General features: G+C 54.6%; 2 protein-coding genes across 6 annotated transcripts; one reads left to right on the forward strand and one right to left on the reverse strand.

The window, feature by feature from the left end:
* The first annotated feature begins 42 nt into the window (after positions 1 to 42).
* Positions 43 to 6,820, forward strand: MRTO4 (MRT4 homolog, ribosome maturation factor). Its single transcript, XM_004741332.3, has 8 exons — positions 43 to 156; positions 3,041 to 3,099; positions 4,297 to 4,400; positions 5,032 to 5,113; positions 5,292 to 5,359; positions 5,607 to 5,758; positions 6,142 to 6,218; positions 6,335 to 6,820. The coding sequence occupies exons 1-8, from the start codon at positions 129 to 131 to the stop codon at positions 6,482 to 6,484; spliced, it is 720 nt and encodes a 239-aa protein (XP_004741389.1). The 5' UTR covers positions 43 to 128; the 3' UTR covers positions 6,485 to 6,820.
* Positions 6,821 to 6,939: 119 nt separating this feature from the next.
* On the reverse strand, positions 6,940 to 14,058 carry LOC101683308 (aflatoxin B1 aldehyde reductase member 2-like). Of its 5 annotated transcripts, XM_013048396.2 has the most exons (7): positions 13,920 to 14,058; positions 11,279 to 11,476; positions 11,037 to 11,138; positions 10,788 to 10,866; positions 10,237 to 10,333; positions 9,874 to 10,000; positions 6,940 to 7,598 (listed from the first exon to the last, which is right to left on the reverse strand). In XM_013048396.2, the coding sequence occupies exons 2-6, from the start codon at positions 11,311 to 11,313 to the stop codon at positions 9,903 to 9,905; spliced, it is 411 nt and encodes a 136-aa protein (XP_012903850.1). In that variant the 5' UTR covers positions 11,314 to 11,476; positions 13,920 to 14,058; the 3' UTR covers positions 6,940 to 7,598; positions 9,874 to 9,902. The 5 variants fall into 5 exon arrangements, with proteins under 5 accessions (XP_012903850.1, XP_012903862.1, XP_012903847.1 ...); XM_013048408.2 differs by lacking the exon at positions 9,874 to 10,000; XM_013048393.2 differs by having other exon boundaries at positions 6,940 to 10,000.
* Between the last annotated feature and the right edge of the window lie 1,740 nt (positions 14,059 to 15,798).

Consider the following 15,798-nt stretch of genomic DNA (forward strand, 5'->3'; position numbering starts at 1 on the left):
AGGCGGGCTTCGGCGCGGATTGGATCAGGCACTCAAGGGGGCAGCCCCGGAGGGCCGTCCCAGAAGCCCTCGCGCCGCCGGGGTCCTAGCAGTCAGCACCGCCTTCCGCCGCATGTGCCTGCAACGCGATGCCCAAATCCAAGCGCGACAAGAAAGGTGAGCGAAGGGGCTTCGAGACCCGGTGGGCAGCTCGGCCGGCAGGCTGCCCGCTTCGGTGGGGGCTTGTGGGGTACCGAGTGAGATGCCGGGGCGTCCGCGAGAAGTCCGCGGGCTCTCTGCGAACTGCGAGAGGGCTTCGCGGCCGCCGGCGCACCGGAGGGGGTTGGAACCTGGTCCGGTCAGGGGAGCAGAGAGTTCCGGGCCTCGGTTGCCCTTCCGAGGCTTACTGGGCCGGAAAACAGCTTCTGAGCACCCAGGCCGTGCCCGATCTCGCCTTGGCCCATCATCTTTCCCGCCTCAGCCCCTCCTTCTCAGCTCTCTGCGCTCCCTCCACCGTGGCCGCCTTTCCTTTAGGACAGGCTTAGTCCCGGCTCTGGTCCTTTCGCTTGCAGTGTTTCTGCCTGGCATGCTTATGCTTAGATCTTATGTGGTTGGGTCTGTCTCAGTTGCCAGTTCATAAGGCACTTCGTAAGAGACCATTCCTGAATGCCTTTACTGTGTGGTAGTGTCTCTCTCGCCTAGACTCTTGCTAGTAGTCACTGAACAGATATTTAGGGACCTGGCACCGTAGGCGGTGGCGGTGGGGGGAGGATACAGCAGTTACAGCAAGGAAAGTCTAGAGCTTAATGTTTTAGTCATGGAGAAAATACCCGCCCCCAAACACCAGAAGTCGAATCAAGTCAGATCATAATGAGTTTCATAGACTAAAAGTGAGATAAAGAAGGGGTGTTATTGGGGCGCCTGGGTGGCTCAGTGGGTTAAAGCCTCTGCCTTCGGCTCAGCTCATTATCCCAGGGACCTGGGATCTAGGCCCGCATGGGGCCCTCTGCTCAGCGGGGAGCCTGCTTCCCCTTCCCTCTCTGCCTGTCTCTCTGCCTGCTTGTGATCTCTGACTGTCAAATAAATAAATACAATCTTTAAAAAAAAAAAAAAAGAAGTGGTGTTATTTAGTTTAGTGCAACCAGAGAAGGTATCTGATGAGTTGACAAATAAGCAGAAACCTAAAGAAAGGAAGCGCGCCATCCATGGAGTTACCCCAGACCATAGTGTTCCGAGGAGAGGGAAGATAAAGTGCAAAGGGGCTGTAATGAGAGCACCTTTGACGTGTTCTGGGACAAGAAGCCAGTGTGGCTGGAGCAGAATATGCAAAGAAGGGGGAGTGGTCTGGGCTTTATAAACCTTCCCAAGGACTTGGCTTTCACACCCAGGTGCAATGGGTAGATATCCGAGAGTTTGAGCAGAGAGGTAATGTGGTTTAACTTTTTCTTTTCTTCTTTTTTTTTTTTTAAAGGTTTTATTTATCTGCAGGGCGCTTCATTGGCTCATTTATTAAGTGTCTGCCTTCAGCTCAGGTCATGATCCCAGGGTCCTGGAATTGAGCCCTGAATCAGGCTCCCTGCTTCTCCCTCGCCCATTCCCCCTGCTTGTGTAAGATACTACTTATTTGAGAGAGAGAACAGGAGCAGGGGGAGGAGCAGGGGTGAGAAGGACAAGCAGGTTCCATGCTGGGCAGGGAGCCAGACACAGGGCTCAATCCCAGGACCCTGAGATCATGACCTGAGCCAAAGTCAGATGCTTACCTGACTGACCCCCAACATGGTTTAACTTTTAGGAGATCACCCTAGGGGCAGCTGGACAGCTCAGTCAGTTGAGTGTCAGACTCTTGGTAATGGCTCAGGTCATGATCTTAGGATCCTTGGATTGAGTCCCCCTTCAGGATCTGTGCTTGGGGTGGAGCCTGCTTAAGAGTCTCTCTCCGTGGGGCACCTGGGTGGCTCAGTGGGTTAAGCCTCTGCCTTTGGCTTGGGTCATGATATCAGTGTCCTGGGATCGAGCCCCACATTGAGCTGTCTGCTCAGTAGGGAGCCTGCCCCCCCCACCACCTGCCTCTCTGCCTACTTGTGGTCTCTTTCTTTCTCTGTCAAATAAATTAAAAAGAAATATCTTCTTTAAAATTTTAAAAAAATAGTCTCTCTCCCTTTTATCTGTTCCTGCCCCCACCTCTCCCACTCTGAAAATTTTTTTTAAAAATCACCTTAGTTGTCTTGTTGATAATAGACTAGGGAAGGTGGGGAGAGAAGGCAGAGTTGGAAGGAAGGAGGCCCGCAGTAATCCGAGAGGGTCACGCCCGCGTGGTCCACAGTTGCAGCAGTGGAAGTGGTGGGAAATGGACAAGGACATTTTGTCTCCCTCCCGTGCTGCCCTTGCCCTGACTAGTGAGATTACCATTCCGTATATGTTCCTTGTGAGTGCCAGGCAGGATGAGTAAGAACGGACCCGTGACTGGGGGGCCACGTGGCTTTGCATCCGAAGCTCTGTTAAATGTTTGTGGAATGATTGGGTTCTGTAGAGGAAGCTCTGGTGAGATCTGGCAAATGGGTAAGAGGAAACTGAGTCCCAGCATTGGGTAGAGGTGCTTGCCCTCCCCAGAGGCACTGCTTTATCTGTGAATCCAAACTGTGAAACAGTTTGTGGCAGAAGATGTAGACTCCCCAGATTCATTATTCCACAGCTGAGGCCACCAAAGGTTTTCTCTGTGCACTATGATGGAGAGCAGAAAGGGACCCGCCTGAGCCAGCCACTGAAAGCACTCCCAAGAACAGGAACGAGCCCTGCCCCCATACCTCAGTAGGGATTTTAGTTTAGCCTAAGAGGGGCGCAGGAACACCTGGTTTTCTGAGTAATAGGAAATACGTCAGGGGAGCCCCAGGCTCAGGAACACTAGAGAAGGCGCTCTGAGGACCCTGGGAAGACACAGCCTTGCCTTGCCTCGCCTCACACTGGCTTGGTCCAGCTGAGCTACCGAAGAGGAGGTAGAAACGAGCCTGCAAGGCCCTCTGGCTTTGTCTCTCATCCCCTCTCTTTCTCTTCTTTGTTTCAGTTTCCTTAACCAAAACTGCCAAGAAAGGCTTAGAACTGAAACAGAACCTGATAGAAGAGGTAAGAGCTCATTCTTTTTCTTGTTCCAGACTTTGTATTTGGTTTGTAAAAGGTGGCTAGAGAGCTGACAGGGAAACCGCTGTTTTTAAAAGAAAGAAAAAACCGCCACCATGAGGTGCTGGTTCCGTCCTTTTTCCTCCAGCGGCAGCACCAATAAAAACTCGCATAGTGGGGCGCCTGGGTGGGTGGGTTAAGCCTCTGCCTTCAGCTCGGGTCATGATCCCAGGGTCCTGGTATCGAGCCCTGCATCGGGCTCTCTGTTGGGCAGGGAGTCTGCTTCCCTTCCTCTCCCTGCCTGCCTCTCTGCCTACTTGTGATCTCTGTCAAATAAATAAATAAAATCTTTTTTTAAAAAAAAAAAAAAAAAAAAAAAAAAAACCTCACATAGTAACAGTTTCCAGCTTTGACAGAGCTGTGCACCCCACGAAGTACTCCATGTGCTGTCCCGCTCCATCATTTCAGGGTTCCTGGGAGGAGTTCGCGCTCTTTCGCAGCTAGGTCACGGCCTCTTAGAGAGCTTTGGTGGCCTGGCCAGTGTCAAAAAGCCGTGGAGTTATACGGGGCACCTGGCTGGCTCAGTTGGTAGAGCGTGGGGCTCTTGGTCTCGGGGTCCTAAGTTCAAGTCCCATGTAAAGTAGAGCTTACTTTAAAAAAATAATAGTACGGGTTATCAGATGTGAGTGGGTGCACCAGCCCACTGTCTACACTGCTGCAGGCTGGGTGAGAGGGGAGCCTCCTCCAGCACAATGATGCCTTTTCCTTGAGGCCACGTCTTCATGGCTGCAGCCAGCAGTGTGGGCAGAGCAGGGCAGATGAGCCTCCTCCCCGTCAGTAAAGAATGAGGATTTATATATTTTCATTTGTCGAGCGTTCCAAGCATGGCTCTTCCTGGGTTGTCAGTTAATGGGGAAAGCAAAGAGATCCGTTCCACTACTGGCTGCAGATAAGTCAGAAACCTGAAGGCCATGGGGGTCGCAGCTTACCTGCACCTTGAGATCACACCTGCTTTGCCACAGGGGAGTCCCTGGAGTCCATGATCTTGGCTTCAGTAACAGAAGTAAGGAGGAAACAACCAGATTAGATGCCTCCAGCTCTGATCTTCCACAGCCGTTAGGGACCTAGACCAGATTCGTCCCCATCTGAGGTCCAACCTGTGCTGCCCCTTGAACTCCAGAACTCCATTGAATTGTCCCACAGCTTCGGAAATGTGTGGACACGTACAAGTACCTTTTCCTCTTCTCCGTGGCCAACATGAGGAACAGCAAGCTGAAGGACATCCGGAGCGCCTGGAAGCACAGCCGGTGAGCAGGCCTTCCTGTGCAGAGGAGCCTGGGTGCTCTCAAGCACAGGGGTGGTTACTGACCCTTGGTACCTCGGTCACACAGATACCACTGTAATGAGGACAAAGCATCACACCTTCCAGAGGCATTTTTAAACTATTAAACTGTTCTTGCATTGAGCTCCTTGGGGGCAGGACTGGGTAGTTGCTCAGGAAATGTTTGAGCAATAATCCCTCAGAAGGGGCTCCCTTACCCCTGGAGTCTGGGCCCTTCAGGAACATCCCATCAGTTTTAGAGTGTCGGCGTGTACTCAAAATCCACACAGTGACCCTAGAGCAGGCTGTGTGAGCCGCCTGTCCTTGGGCTGCGCCTGTGATGGTACGAGTAAGGACTGTTGCGGACCGGTGAATGTGCCTCTTCCATACATCCAGATTGGGGGGCCTAGAGGGTCACGTAATGCTCACAGGGGGCCAGTAGATGAAATACTGTGAATGTTGGGGATCTGTAGGCATGGAAGATGTAGGAACCTCTGGCCAAGCCTCCTGCTGCAGAAGAGCCTGGGCCCGAGGTCAGGCTCCCAGGGACTGAGCAGGTCTGCACCTAATGGTGGGCGGGGGGGAGCACTTCCTTCACAGACCTCTTTTCTCTCTAGGATGTTCTTTGGCAAAAACAAGGTGATGATGGTGGCCTTGGGTCGAAGCCCAGCTGACGAGTACAAAGACAACCTACATCAGGTGAGTTTCTGGCCGTCTCACTGGTGGAGGGATCGGGGAGAGCGTAAAGCTTGGTTTAAAGCTTAAAGCTCAGGCCTCCTTTAATCCCCAGGCCCAGAGTAGTGACACCAACCAAAAATATTTGCAGGTTTTGCCAGATGTGTAATGGGACTGGGCCAACCCTCCTTTTGTTCTGTAGGTCAGCAAGAAGTTAAGGGGTGAGGTCGGTCTCCTTTTCACCAACCGCACCAAGGAGGAAGTGAATGAGTAAGTGTTTTTGAGGACTAGGAGGGAAGGAGTAATCCGGGTACACTGTACTATACGGAGGTATCAAGTAAAAATGGGTTCCTGGAACACTGCTCCTGAGTCCTGGTTATCTGCGGCACCGCGCTCCAGGCGGGCTGCCGGTCAGCAGCCCACACGGGCGGGGAGGCGAGGCCGGGGGAGCCTGACTTCGTGCTCTGCGGCTGGGCCAGTCAGGAACCTCCCCTCCTGCCACTTGTCTTTTCCTGAGGTGGTTTACGAAATACGCGGAAATGGACTTCGCTCGAGCCGGAAACAAAGCAACTTTCACTGTGACCCTGGACCCAGGGCCCCTGGAGCAGTTCCCCCACTCCATGGAGCCACAGCTGAGGCAGCTGGGCCTGCCCACCGCCCTCAAGAGAGGTAGGGGGACGTCCCTGGAGCTGAAGGTTCCCAGCTTAGCTGCCGGAAGCACAAGCTCCCACACCCGACTGACCCACTCTGGCCTCTGTGGCTGAGCGGCTTCTTTCTGCCAGCCTGTTTTCTCACGTCCGAGCGAGAGTGGACAGTAACTCGCAGCCAGAACACAGCAGCTAAGGGACTTGAGGGAGGCTGTCGTGTAGGTCTCCCTACCCCACCCCCGCAATCGCAGACCCTCCTGGGCAGCTGAGCACTTGCAGCTTTAGCCTGAATGTGCTGGGGGGGACGGGGGGCCCTAACCAGCTCCCTCCCAGCTCTGGGCAGCAGGCAGAGAGCTGTGCACGGGCCTCTGCAGAAGTCACCGTGTGAGGTCCCTTTCTCTGTAGGTGTGGTGACCCTGCTGTCCGACCACGAGGTGTGCAAGGAGGGCGATGTGCTGACCCCAGAGCAGGCCCGCGTGCTGGTGAGTCTGCCCCCCACCCCTCCCCCAGCCACAGTCTGTGCGCTGTAGCCCTGGGGACCCCCTCACGTCACCCTTGCTCCTCCTGACCATTGGTTCCTTTTATGTGTCCCTTACAGAAGCTTTTCGGGTATGCGATGGCTGAATTCAAGGTCACCATCAAATACATGTGGGATGCACAGTCCGGAAGTTTCCAGCACATGGGAGATGACTTGCCCGAGAGTGCGTCCGAATCAGCAGAAGAATCAGAGGGGGAGGACGACGGCTGACGGACGCTTGGCCGGACTGTGGGACCGCCATCCCGCTGGCCGAACGGCAGGGAGGGCACGAGGGATGGACTGCTTTTTTGTAAGCAATAAAACTGTCTGCGGGGAGCTCCTGTGGACAGCAGAGAGGACTTTTTCTAGGAAAAAAGGCCTTCGCTTTGAGCTTTTGTTTGGATTCCCTGGGTACCTTTCGTTCACTTGGAGCCAGCTTCCAGCACGGCCTCCCACATGATGGCTGGGGACATGGGGGCCACTACTGGAGCTAGGGCTTCTCTATTCTGGCCCTTATGCCCCTCCTGGAAACGGGTTTGTCAAGGAATAGAGGAACCCTGGCTACTCTTCCTACCTCTTTCTTTCTCTCCCTCCATCCCCACCCCATCCCGGGGTCTAATGACAGGGCAGGACACTTTCACTAAGAGTAAAGCCACTGCTGAAACCCAGAGCAGATATGAAAACTGTTCCACAGCATTCTGGGAACTTTTATTCTTGGGAGTGACTCAGTGGTAGTTTTTGCCCAAGTTGTTCTTTGTGAAAGGAGCTCAGAATGAGAGAAAACCTTCAGGGCACCCAGCTTTCTTATGTGTGAGAGTGAGGGCCACTGCCAGCTGCCACATCCAGAGGTCGGGCTGGATTCCGGAGGGAGGCCAGGAAGCCTGTGCTCCTGCCCCCTCCCCGCAAGCCCTTGGGAAGGACGAGCCCAAGGCTGCAGGCAGAGCTGGTGGGTGGTTGGGTCTAGCACCTTCTCTGTCCAGGCAGGACCCCCCTACATGGATCACAGCCCAGCCTTCTCACGTGAAGGCAGCTGGGAGCACTGCAGCAGTGGAGGAAATAAACAGCTCGTGAATGGGGACTGGAGAACAGCACAGGCCAAATAAAGCCATTTAAGGCCCAGGGTGAGAAGGTCAAAGAGTGACAGAGGGAGGAGGCCCTCTGCCATCTCGAGTCGGGACTGGCCCTAGCGGAAGTAGTTGGGACATTCGTGGGCGACCAGGTGCCAGGCTCAGTCGAAGGCCTGCACCACGGCCGGCTCCAGGGGCCCTTCCTCAGTCGCAGCCAAGTTCTGTGCCAGCTGCTCCACGCTGGACATGCCCAGGATGACCGCATCCCCGTGGGCGCCCTGCAAGGGGAGACAGCCAGCTGTGACTCCTGCCCACCCTGCCCCTGCCGGGACCGGGCTCACATGTCTACTTATACCCTACGTTATTCCAGAATTTATATGGCCTTCAAATAGCTTGAAAGCCCAGCCTCTACAGACTCCCCAGCGGGCAACCGTGAGTGCAGAGCCACTCCCCTGTGCCCTTCCGCAGCTGGGTGAACCTGGGGTAGTCACTTGACGTCCCCAAACTGCAAACATCCTTAATTTTGCAGGAATTAAAATTTTGTGTAGTATTTGCATCAGGCCCGGCCCTGAACAGCTGTGGAAAAGGGAGCCCTCAGAAGTCGATCATGCTGGGGCCGGAGGAAGGTGTGGGTGAAGCATAGGACAGCAGAGAGGGAAGCCCTGCCGGGCACAGAGCCCAACTCAGCAAGTGTGTGGCCTGGTGCGGAACAAAGGCTAGTGGTTAAAAAAATGTAAGTTTTTCAGAGTCCACTTGGTGCTGGTGCCCTGTCTGGTGTAGCTGCGGGGCCCTAAGCGCCTCTGAAATCGCTTCCTTATCTGGGAAGTTGGAAAAACCACGCTTCATAGGGCCAGGGCTGTTCCTAACGGGGCCACTGAATGAAACTTCCCTGGGGAATTAGCATGGGGAAATACCAGAAGAAAAGGTGTCCTCTCAGACTATCGAGTAATTGTGTAGCACTCTCCCTTCTTCCATGTTCTCCTTGGCCCCACCACGGGGAAAAGCCCCTCCTCTGGGACGCCGGCTGCACCGGGAGTGGTGGTGCAGCCACCGGAGGGCGGCCGAGGTCATGCTGGGCGCGCTGCCACCTTATGCGGCCTGTAGGGCCTTCTCCACCAGGGCGATGGCTTCAAAGTGCTGCTTCTTCCAGAAGCTGGGCAGGGGGCACTGGAGGTACAGCAGTCAGTGCTATGAGGTCTCTCCAGGGCAGATGTCCCACCCCGGTCCCTGAGGCCCCCCGGAGCCGGCGTCCTCTGAGAATGCAGGTGGATTTCCAGCCCCTCACCCACATTTTCAGTCCAGTGAGGGGGGTCGAGGGGATGCAGTGGGCGAGATGCTTGCAATTCTCACGCTCACCGCATGTGAACAACCAAGGCCCCGAGATCAGGACCCAGGAACAGCCAAAGCACCACACCAGCGTGCCTCCTGTTACTGGACCCGCAACAAATCCTGGCTGAAGCCACCTGCCTCCATCTCTCCTACCGGCTCAGGGAGGACAGCAGATGCCCCAGGCTAGCCCCTTGCAGTGCAAAATGTAAAGGAGATAATGGACCTGATGGCGGGCAAGCCTTGTAAACTATGAAGACTGGTCAAGGTCAAAACCATCAGACCATTCTCCAGGGTGAAGGCAGGCCCCGGTGGTGGTGGTAAGAAATTGAGAATACTGCTTGGGGCAATGGTTCCCAAACCTGGACGCCTGGCCAGGAAGATCAGAAATTGTGGAAGGGATGGGGTGCCGGATTAGGACTGAAATCACAGCAGCGCACGCGAGGTGATCCAAACAGACACCCGCAGACACTACCCTGCTTTAAAATGTCCTTGGCCATTTCAACAAGACTAACATTGGAGACTTGCACAAAACTTGCTTCTCGCCCTCCTCCCAGGCAGGGCGTGGAACAAGGCAAATAAATTACCCACAGAAATTAACTGTGGAGACTCGCCCTCTATAAACTGGTTAGAAGCTTGCCAGGGAGTCCACGGAGGACATCTAAATCTGCAAAAGGAGGGGCGCCGGCTGGCTCAGCTGGAAGAGCCTGTGACTGCATCTCGGGGTTGTGAGTTCCAGCTCCACACTGGGTGGAGATAAGTACAACTTTTTAAAAAATAAAGTTAATAAATGAACAGTGATAAAGTGTGCACTTTGGAGAGCTCGCAGGAGAGCCCAGAGGGAAAGAGCCAGAAGAGTTTAAATCATCACCTCTGACTGTACAACTTGGCAAGAGGTTGCTTTGAGCCACGGGCCCGTATTGTTCTGACGGGAAGGGTCAGCTTTCCAGAGTCCTGATCCAAGGGTACCCCCTCCCATGCCCCCAAGTGCCCAGGGGGTGAGCGCTTCCCCGGAAAGACTCGTGGAGCTCTGAGAAGGCCCAGGGATCCTCATTCCCAATCCAGGCCCCTAAACATTCTCCAGAGACACACAATACTCAGGGTGTGGGGATGTTGGTAAAGCCCTTGGGAAAGCAGGGACCTAAGTCTGAGCACCAAGAGGAGGCGCTGGCTCTCAGAAAACAGCCCCAGAAACCCCCTATTTCAGACTAAGAGGACCTATACCACCTCTTGCCCCAAGGCAGCCCATCCCCGGCTCATCGATTCCTGTAGATCTCAGCCCAGTTATTCCCGAAGAAGCGGCCCACGGGCTGATTCCTGTCCTTGTCCTCGTACTTGCCGGTCAGCAGGCCCCCTGTGGGGAGACCACCATCAGAGCCATGGGCCCACCCTGCTCCCAGAGGCTGTTCTGGACTGGTGGGGGTGTTGGGGAGAACCCAGGAGGGATGGAGGACACAGCCCAGCCTCTCTTCAAAGCCCTCCCTGCTTCCCAGACCCTGGGCCGGGCACCATCTGTGTCAACAAGAGGCAGAGATGGGCCAGGAATGGCCTCCCACCCCAGGGGTAGCCTGCCCGCTGAGCAGCCCCTACCAGCCAAAGGGCTGTAGGCGTAGAACCTCAGTCCGAAGTGCCTGAGGCAGAGGAAGAGCTCCGTTTCCACCTGCCGGGTGGTAGTGTTGTACATTCCCTGTGGGTAGAAGGGCCAGCTGCAGTGTGTACACATTTCAGAAGAAGGGACCCCAAATCTTCCCTTGCAGAGCCTGCAGTTCAGACCCTAACAATCCTAGGACTTGAACAATCAGCATATCCTTAGTGGAAAAGAACATTCATTCATTCAGCCAACGTCTCCGAGCACCAGCCATGGGCTGGACATGAAATTTCCATCCACGTACCAACCGGACAAGTCCCCTGCCCTGAGAGCTTTAATAGCAAGGTAGAGCATCAACAGGTATCATCAAGAAAAGAGGCAATCAGAGTCCACTAGTAAGCTCTGGAGCACTGTCTGGCACCAAGTAGGGGTATAAGCATTTGCTGAATGAATGAGGGGGGTAGAGCCTGAGATAGATCGATCTCAGGCTCCTCTGGGGCATCAGGAAAGGCTTCCAGGGGCCGAGCCCACCAAGTGAGCCCTGAGTACTCACCCCTTCCTGGGAGAAGGGGAAGGCTGGTCCAGGCTCATGCCCACAGCCAGGGAGCAGGAAGGAAGGGCCTGAGCAGCACCTGCGGGCAGGAAGGAGAAGCCAGGCCCAGAGCCAGCAGCTGCCTGCTGGCCAAGCCGAGGAGCTCGTACGTCATCCCCACGGCCCCTGGGAGCCATCCACAGGCTGCCATGGAGAGGGCACAGGAGGCAGTGGGAGGGGCCAGGAGAACCCCGCGGCCCGGGCCCTCACCTGGTACACAGTGGGCAGGATCCAGCCGTTGTTCCTGCAGATGCAGATCTCAGCCACCTCCCAGGAGGCATAGTTGGAGAGGCCAAGCTCCACGAACTTGCCCTGCAGGGGAGAGACCTCGGTCAGAACCCACCGCGGCCCAGGACACTGCAAAGGGGAGATGGGGTGGGAACCCTGTCCCTGGCTCTGCTCTGGGATGACCCTGGTGCCTCCACTCTCCTGAAGGCTGAGGCTGGCCTCACCTCCTGGGGTGCAGCTGGTGGCAGGCACACAGCATCTCCTCCACGTGGGTGTCTGGGTGTCGTGGTCTGGCAGGTGCAGGTAAAAGAGGTCTACCTGGGGGCACTGCAGCCGCCTCAAGGATGTCTCCAGCTGGGCGCGGAGACTGTCAGGCTTCAGTGAATTCTCACCCAATTGTTTGGCCTTGGTGGCGATTTTCACTTTGGTGGGGGGTGTGAAATGAGAGTGCAAGCCAGTTAACCAAACACTGAAAAAAGTCTAGAGTAATGACTTAGAGAAAGACCTGGGTTGGTATCCCAGCTCTGCCACTACTAGCTCTGTGACCTTGACCAAGTTACTCACCCTCTCTGAACCTCAGTCCTCTCAACTATAAATTGGTAGTGCTGTTGGTACCTATTTTGTGGGCTGGTCCCAAGGATTGCTCAGAACTTGAATGGACGTGTTCATTATCATCATTGCTAAGGTCATCACTGTGATGGACTATTTACCCAGCACCAATGACTGGCAGACCCAACAGCCAATCACTGCCCTCGAGGACACACTGTCTTTGCTGCATTACAATAAGCGAGGCAGGGATATGCACCAGGTGCTGGCAGAGCCGGGGACATAGAGGCAGAAGGCCCCCCGCAAGCTCAGGAAAGGCCTTCTCTGGAATCCGAATCTTGGTCTCTGGGAGGAAGTCACAGGCTGCCAGTCCGGGAAGGGTGGGAAGTTCATCCCAGAGGGCGAGGACAAGGGCAAAAGACCATTGGAAAAGAACATGGTGCGAGATGAACCATGCCTGCAGTTCCAGGGATCCAGGGCACCAGGTTCAGGGGGTACACAAGGCAAGAGAAGGGCCACAGACCCAATGTGAAGGGCCTTGAGAGCACCCCGTGAAATCCAGCCCTCCCGGCACACTTGGCCCTTGGCAAGTCACCTGGCTCCTTGAGACTTAGGAGCAGGCTGGAGGACGGCTCACTTAGAATTCTTCCCATTCCTCCCTCTCTTCTTCACGTTAATCAAACTTCGGATCTGAGGTTTAAGGACTTTGACCCCACTAGCTCTGACCAGAAGGAGGGGAGCGAAGGAGGGAAAAAGACATTGAGAAATAAGACCCAGAGTGGTCAGAGAAGCGGCCCGGTGATCTAGAAAGGGCAGGCACTGAGATGCAGGCATATATTGTCTTATTGTTCCAGACCCTGCGTGCTGTGAATCACAGAAGACAAGCGAGACTCTAGCAGAGGAGAGAGAAGAGCCCCGGGGAGACACCGGGCCCGGTGCTAGTGACACTAGGATTACTACTCCAGACTGTAACAGTAACAGCCAACATTGCTAACTCTAGGAACCTGCTAGGTACTGCCGAAGCTTCTCAAATGGCATCAGACTCGTGGTGGAGGTTCGCCTGCCCTTATACAATCCCTTCACTTAGCTGCATCTGTCTGCTCCAACACCTGCGCCTTGCCAAATCTCTCTGCCTTGGCACACCCACTGCCCACGCCCACAGCGCTAACAGCCTGCCCTCCTGGCAAACTAACCAGTTCTTCAATGTCTAACATTCCCTCTTCTGAGGTTTCTTCACTGGCCCCTCCAGAAGTGCACCCTCTTCCCGGCTTCCCCAGCCTTCTCTAGAGTTAGAGCTCCGTGGAGTGGCTTCATGTCAATTTCCCGCGGAGGACCTCAGAGGCCAGCCCAGAGGGCAGTTATATATATACCCCACCGCCCCCACCCCCCGACCCCGCCCACCGAGCTCCTGCGGCTCCCAGGCGCTGCCACCCTCGTGAAGCTTGAGGCCCTGCCCACCGAGCATGGCACCCGGAGCCCCACAGAGCAAAGTCTAGGACCCAGAGCTAGGAGGAAGCAGATCCCCACACAGGTTCCGAAGTCTGATCCGGGGCTGTGCATGGTAATGCCAAGACAGTATGGGCACGGTTCCAGCACATCAGGTCCGCATGGGGCACTTGCGAGGGGCAGGAAAGGAGGTAGGGGCTGTACAGCGCCAGATTCCTGCTTTCAGGGCCCCCTAGAAGACCTAACCAAGTCGTTCCACACTGGACCTGGGGTGGCACGTTGCAGAGGGAGGGTCCTGGGCTACCTTCTGGGAAGGGAAAAGGAGAGGAAAGGAAGTTCAGGACAAATCACTGTCTGGCTGTCTGGAGTGACACGTGCACGGGGCCTGAGGAGCAGGGGTTCCACAGGGCTGCGGGGAGGCCGGCGGCCTGGAGGGGCCGAAGCCATCAGTCCTGCCCGCGGTCGAGAGCCCAGGGGTCTCTGCGGTGAGCGGGAAGCACTAACCAGTGCGACCCCCGCGCCGCTTTAAGGAGGGGCTTCGGGCCCCGCCCACAGGGGCTGGGGGCGGAGCGCCGAGGGGCGGGGCAGTGTGCGCACCTCCCCCTTCGCCCTACTCTCGCTCCCCACCCGGACCCCACTGCGCGCACGCCCCTCGCCGGACTTCGGGGACCCGGCGCTTGCCTGGCAGGTGAGCTGGGGCTCGGCCGCAGGTCGGGAGGGTGCTCCAGTGCGAGCGTTACGAGCGAGCCCCAAAGCTAAGTACTGGGACTCCAGGGGCCTCGCGGCCATGCCTCGCATCTCCCTCGGCCTCGCCCTGAATCGTCCCGAGGTCCCGGAATCATTCCGGGGTCGTCCCAGGGATGGTTTTCCTACCTAAAATGAAGTCTTGGTTGGGACAGAGGCGGGGGCGGGGGGCGGCGGTGCTCGGGCTGTCCTGTCGCCCTGCGGTCCCAGAGGAGACTGCGATGGAACTTGCCGAAGGCTCCAGCGCGCGTCCCAGTGGAATGCCAGGGTCAAGTTTGAAGACAAAGAACCGTCAACTTGGAACACGTATACCCATGCGAAAATACCGTTCAAGGGGCACCTGGGTGGCTCAGTGGGTTAAAGCCTCTGCCTTCGGCTCAGGTCATGATCCCAGGGTCCTGGGATCAAGCCTCGAATTGGGCTTCCTGCTCAGCGGGGAGCCTGTTTCCCCCCCCCTCTCTGCCTCCCTCTCTGCCTACTTGTGATCTCTGTCTGTCAAATAAATAAATAAAATCTTTTAAAAAATTTTTTAAAAAAAGAAAAGAAAATACTGTTCAAACGTGAAGGCAAAATAAAGACTTTGCTCAGACAAGCGGAGGTGTAGAATTCAGAGTAGCAAACTTGCGCTCTGCTGCAAGTCTTTTCAGACGGAAGGAAATTTGATTTACAAATTCAAAAAAGGGAAGCGCTGGGGTGGTCAAGGTGGAGAAATATAAAACACTTTCATTTTCAACCATTGTTTTTAGTCTATTTATTTAAGTAATTTCTACACTGAAGGTGGGGCTGAATTCACAACTCAGACATCCGGAGTCACACGCTCTTGCGACTGAGCCAGGGAGGGGCCCCCATCTTTGACCTTTTAAAAAGATCATTGCGTTTTTATAAAGTTAAACGTAAATTTACCAGGGCGCCAGAGTGGTTCAGTGGGTTAAGCCTCTGCCTTCGACTCAGGTCATGATCCCAGGGTCCTGGGATGGAGCCCTGCATCGGGCTCTCTGTTCAGCGGGGAGCCTGCTACCCCCCCCCTCTGCCTGCCTCGCTGCCTACTTGTGATCTCTGTCAAATAAATAAATAAAATCTTAAAAACAAAAACAAAAACATAAGTTTAGGGGCGCCTGGGTGTCTCAGTGGGTTAAAGCCTCTGCCTGCGACTCAGGTCATGATCCCAGGGTCCTGGGATGGAGCCCTGCATTGGGCTCTCTGCTCAGCAGGGAGCCTGCTTCCCTTCCTCTCTGCCTGCCTCTCTGCCTACTTGTGATCTCTATCAAATAAATAAATTTTAAAAAAAAACACATAAGTTTACTATAGGTCTCAGCAAAAACCTATGTTCACAGCAAAACCTGTTCTTTAGAAGCTTTATTTGTAATAGACAAAAATTGAAAACACCCGAAATGTCCCTCAATGGCAGGATGGATACTGTGCTATATTCATACAGTGGAATGAAGAGATCAGCGGAGTCACAAGGATGAATCTCATCTGCCAAGCTGCATACTGTAGGATTCTACATTCCTGCAGTGTAGACATTGCCGGACATTCCTGCAAAGACAGTACTAGAGAGACGGAAATCTAAGCAGTGGTTACCAGGGGCTGTGCTAGGAGGACAGAAGGACCACTTAGAGTCCGGGGGAGTGAGGGAGCTGTCCTACATCTTAATTGTGCTGGTGCTTACATAACTGTATGCCTTTGTCAAAACTTTCAGAATTGTATCCTTGGGCCACCTGGTTGCCTCAGTCTGGAGAGCATGTGACTGTTGATCAGGGTCCTGAGTTTAAATCTCACATTGGGGGTAGAGATTACTTAAATAAATAAATAAATAAATAAAACTTTAAAAAGAAGAAAGAACTGTACCCTTAAAAGGGTGAACTAGCATATAAATTATATATTAGTAGGAACATAAAAAAAGATACTGTTCAAAGAAAAAAATAACAATGTATTATTTATAATGCAAAGGAAGAAGTTTACTACAAAGTTAGAAGTAAAATACATGAAAACAATAGCACACTGGGCG

The sequence above is a fragment of the Mustela putorius genome, unplaced genomic scaffold (assembly GCF_011764305.1).
Source record: "Mustela putorius furo isolate JIRA1106 unplaced genomic scaffold, ASM1176430v1.1 tig00003853_pilon_pilon_pilon, whole genome shotgun sequence".
Lineage (NCBI taxonomy): Eukaryota > Metazoa > Chordata > Mammalia > Carnivora > Mustelidae > Mustela > Mustela putorius.

Excerpts from the sequence above, each read along its gene's own strand:
- MRTO4 (XM_004741332.3), top strand. The coding sequence starts at position 129 with ATGCCCAAATCCAAGCGCGACAAGAAAG. Across the intron at positions 5,360-5,606 it reads ACCAAGGAGGAAGTGAATGA|GTGGTTTACGAAATACGCGG; the intron begins GTAAGTGTTTTT and ends TCTTTTCCTGAG. Across the intron at positions 6,219-6,334 it reads CAGAGCAGGCCCGCGTGCTG|AAGCTTTTCGGGTATGCGAT; the intron begins GTGAGTCTGCCC and ends TGTCCCTTACAG.
- LOC101683308 (XM_013048396.2), bottom strand. The coding sequence starts at position 11,313 with ATGCTGTGTGCCTGCCACCAGCTGCACCCCAGGAG. Across the intron at positions 10,334-10,787 it reads TCCCCTTCTCCCAGGAAGGG|GGAATGTACAACACTACCAC; the intron begins GTGAGTACTCAG and ends TTCTACCCACAG. Across the intron at positions 10,001-10,236 it reads CGCCTACAGCCCTTTGGCTG|GGGGCCTGCTGACCGGCAAG; the intron begins GTAGGGGCTGCT and ends GTCTCCCCACAG.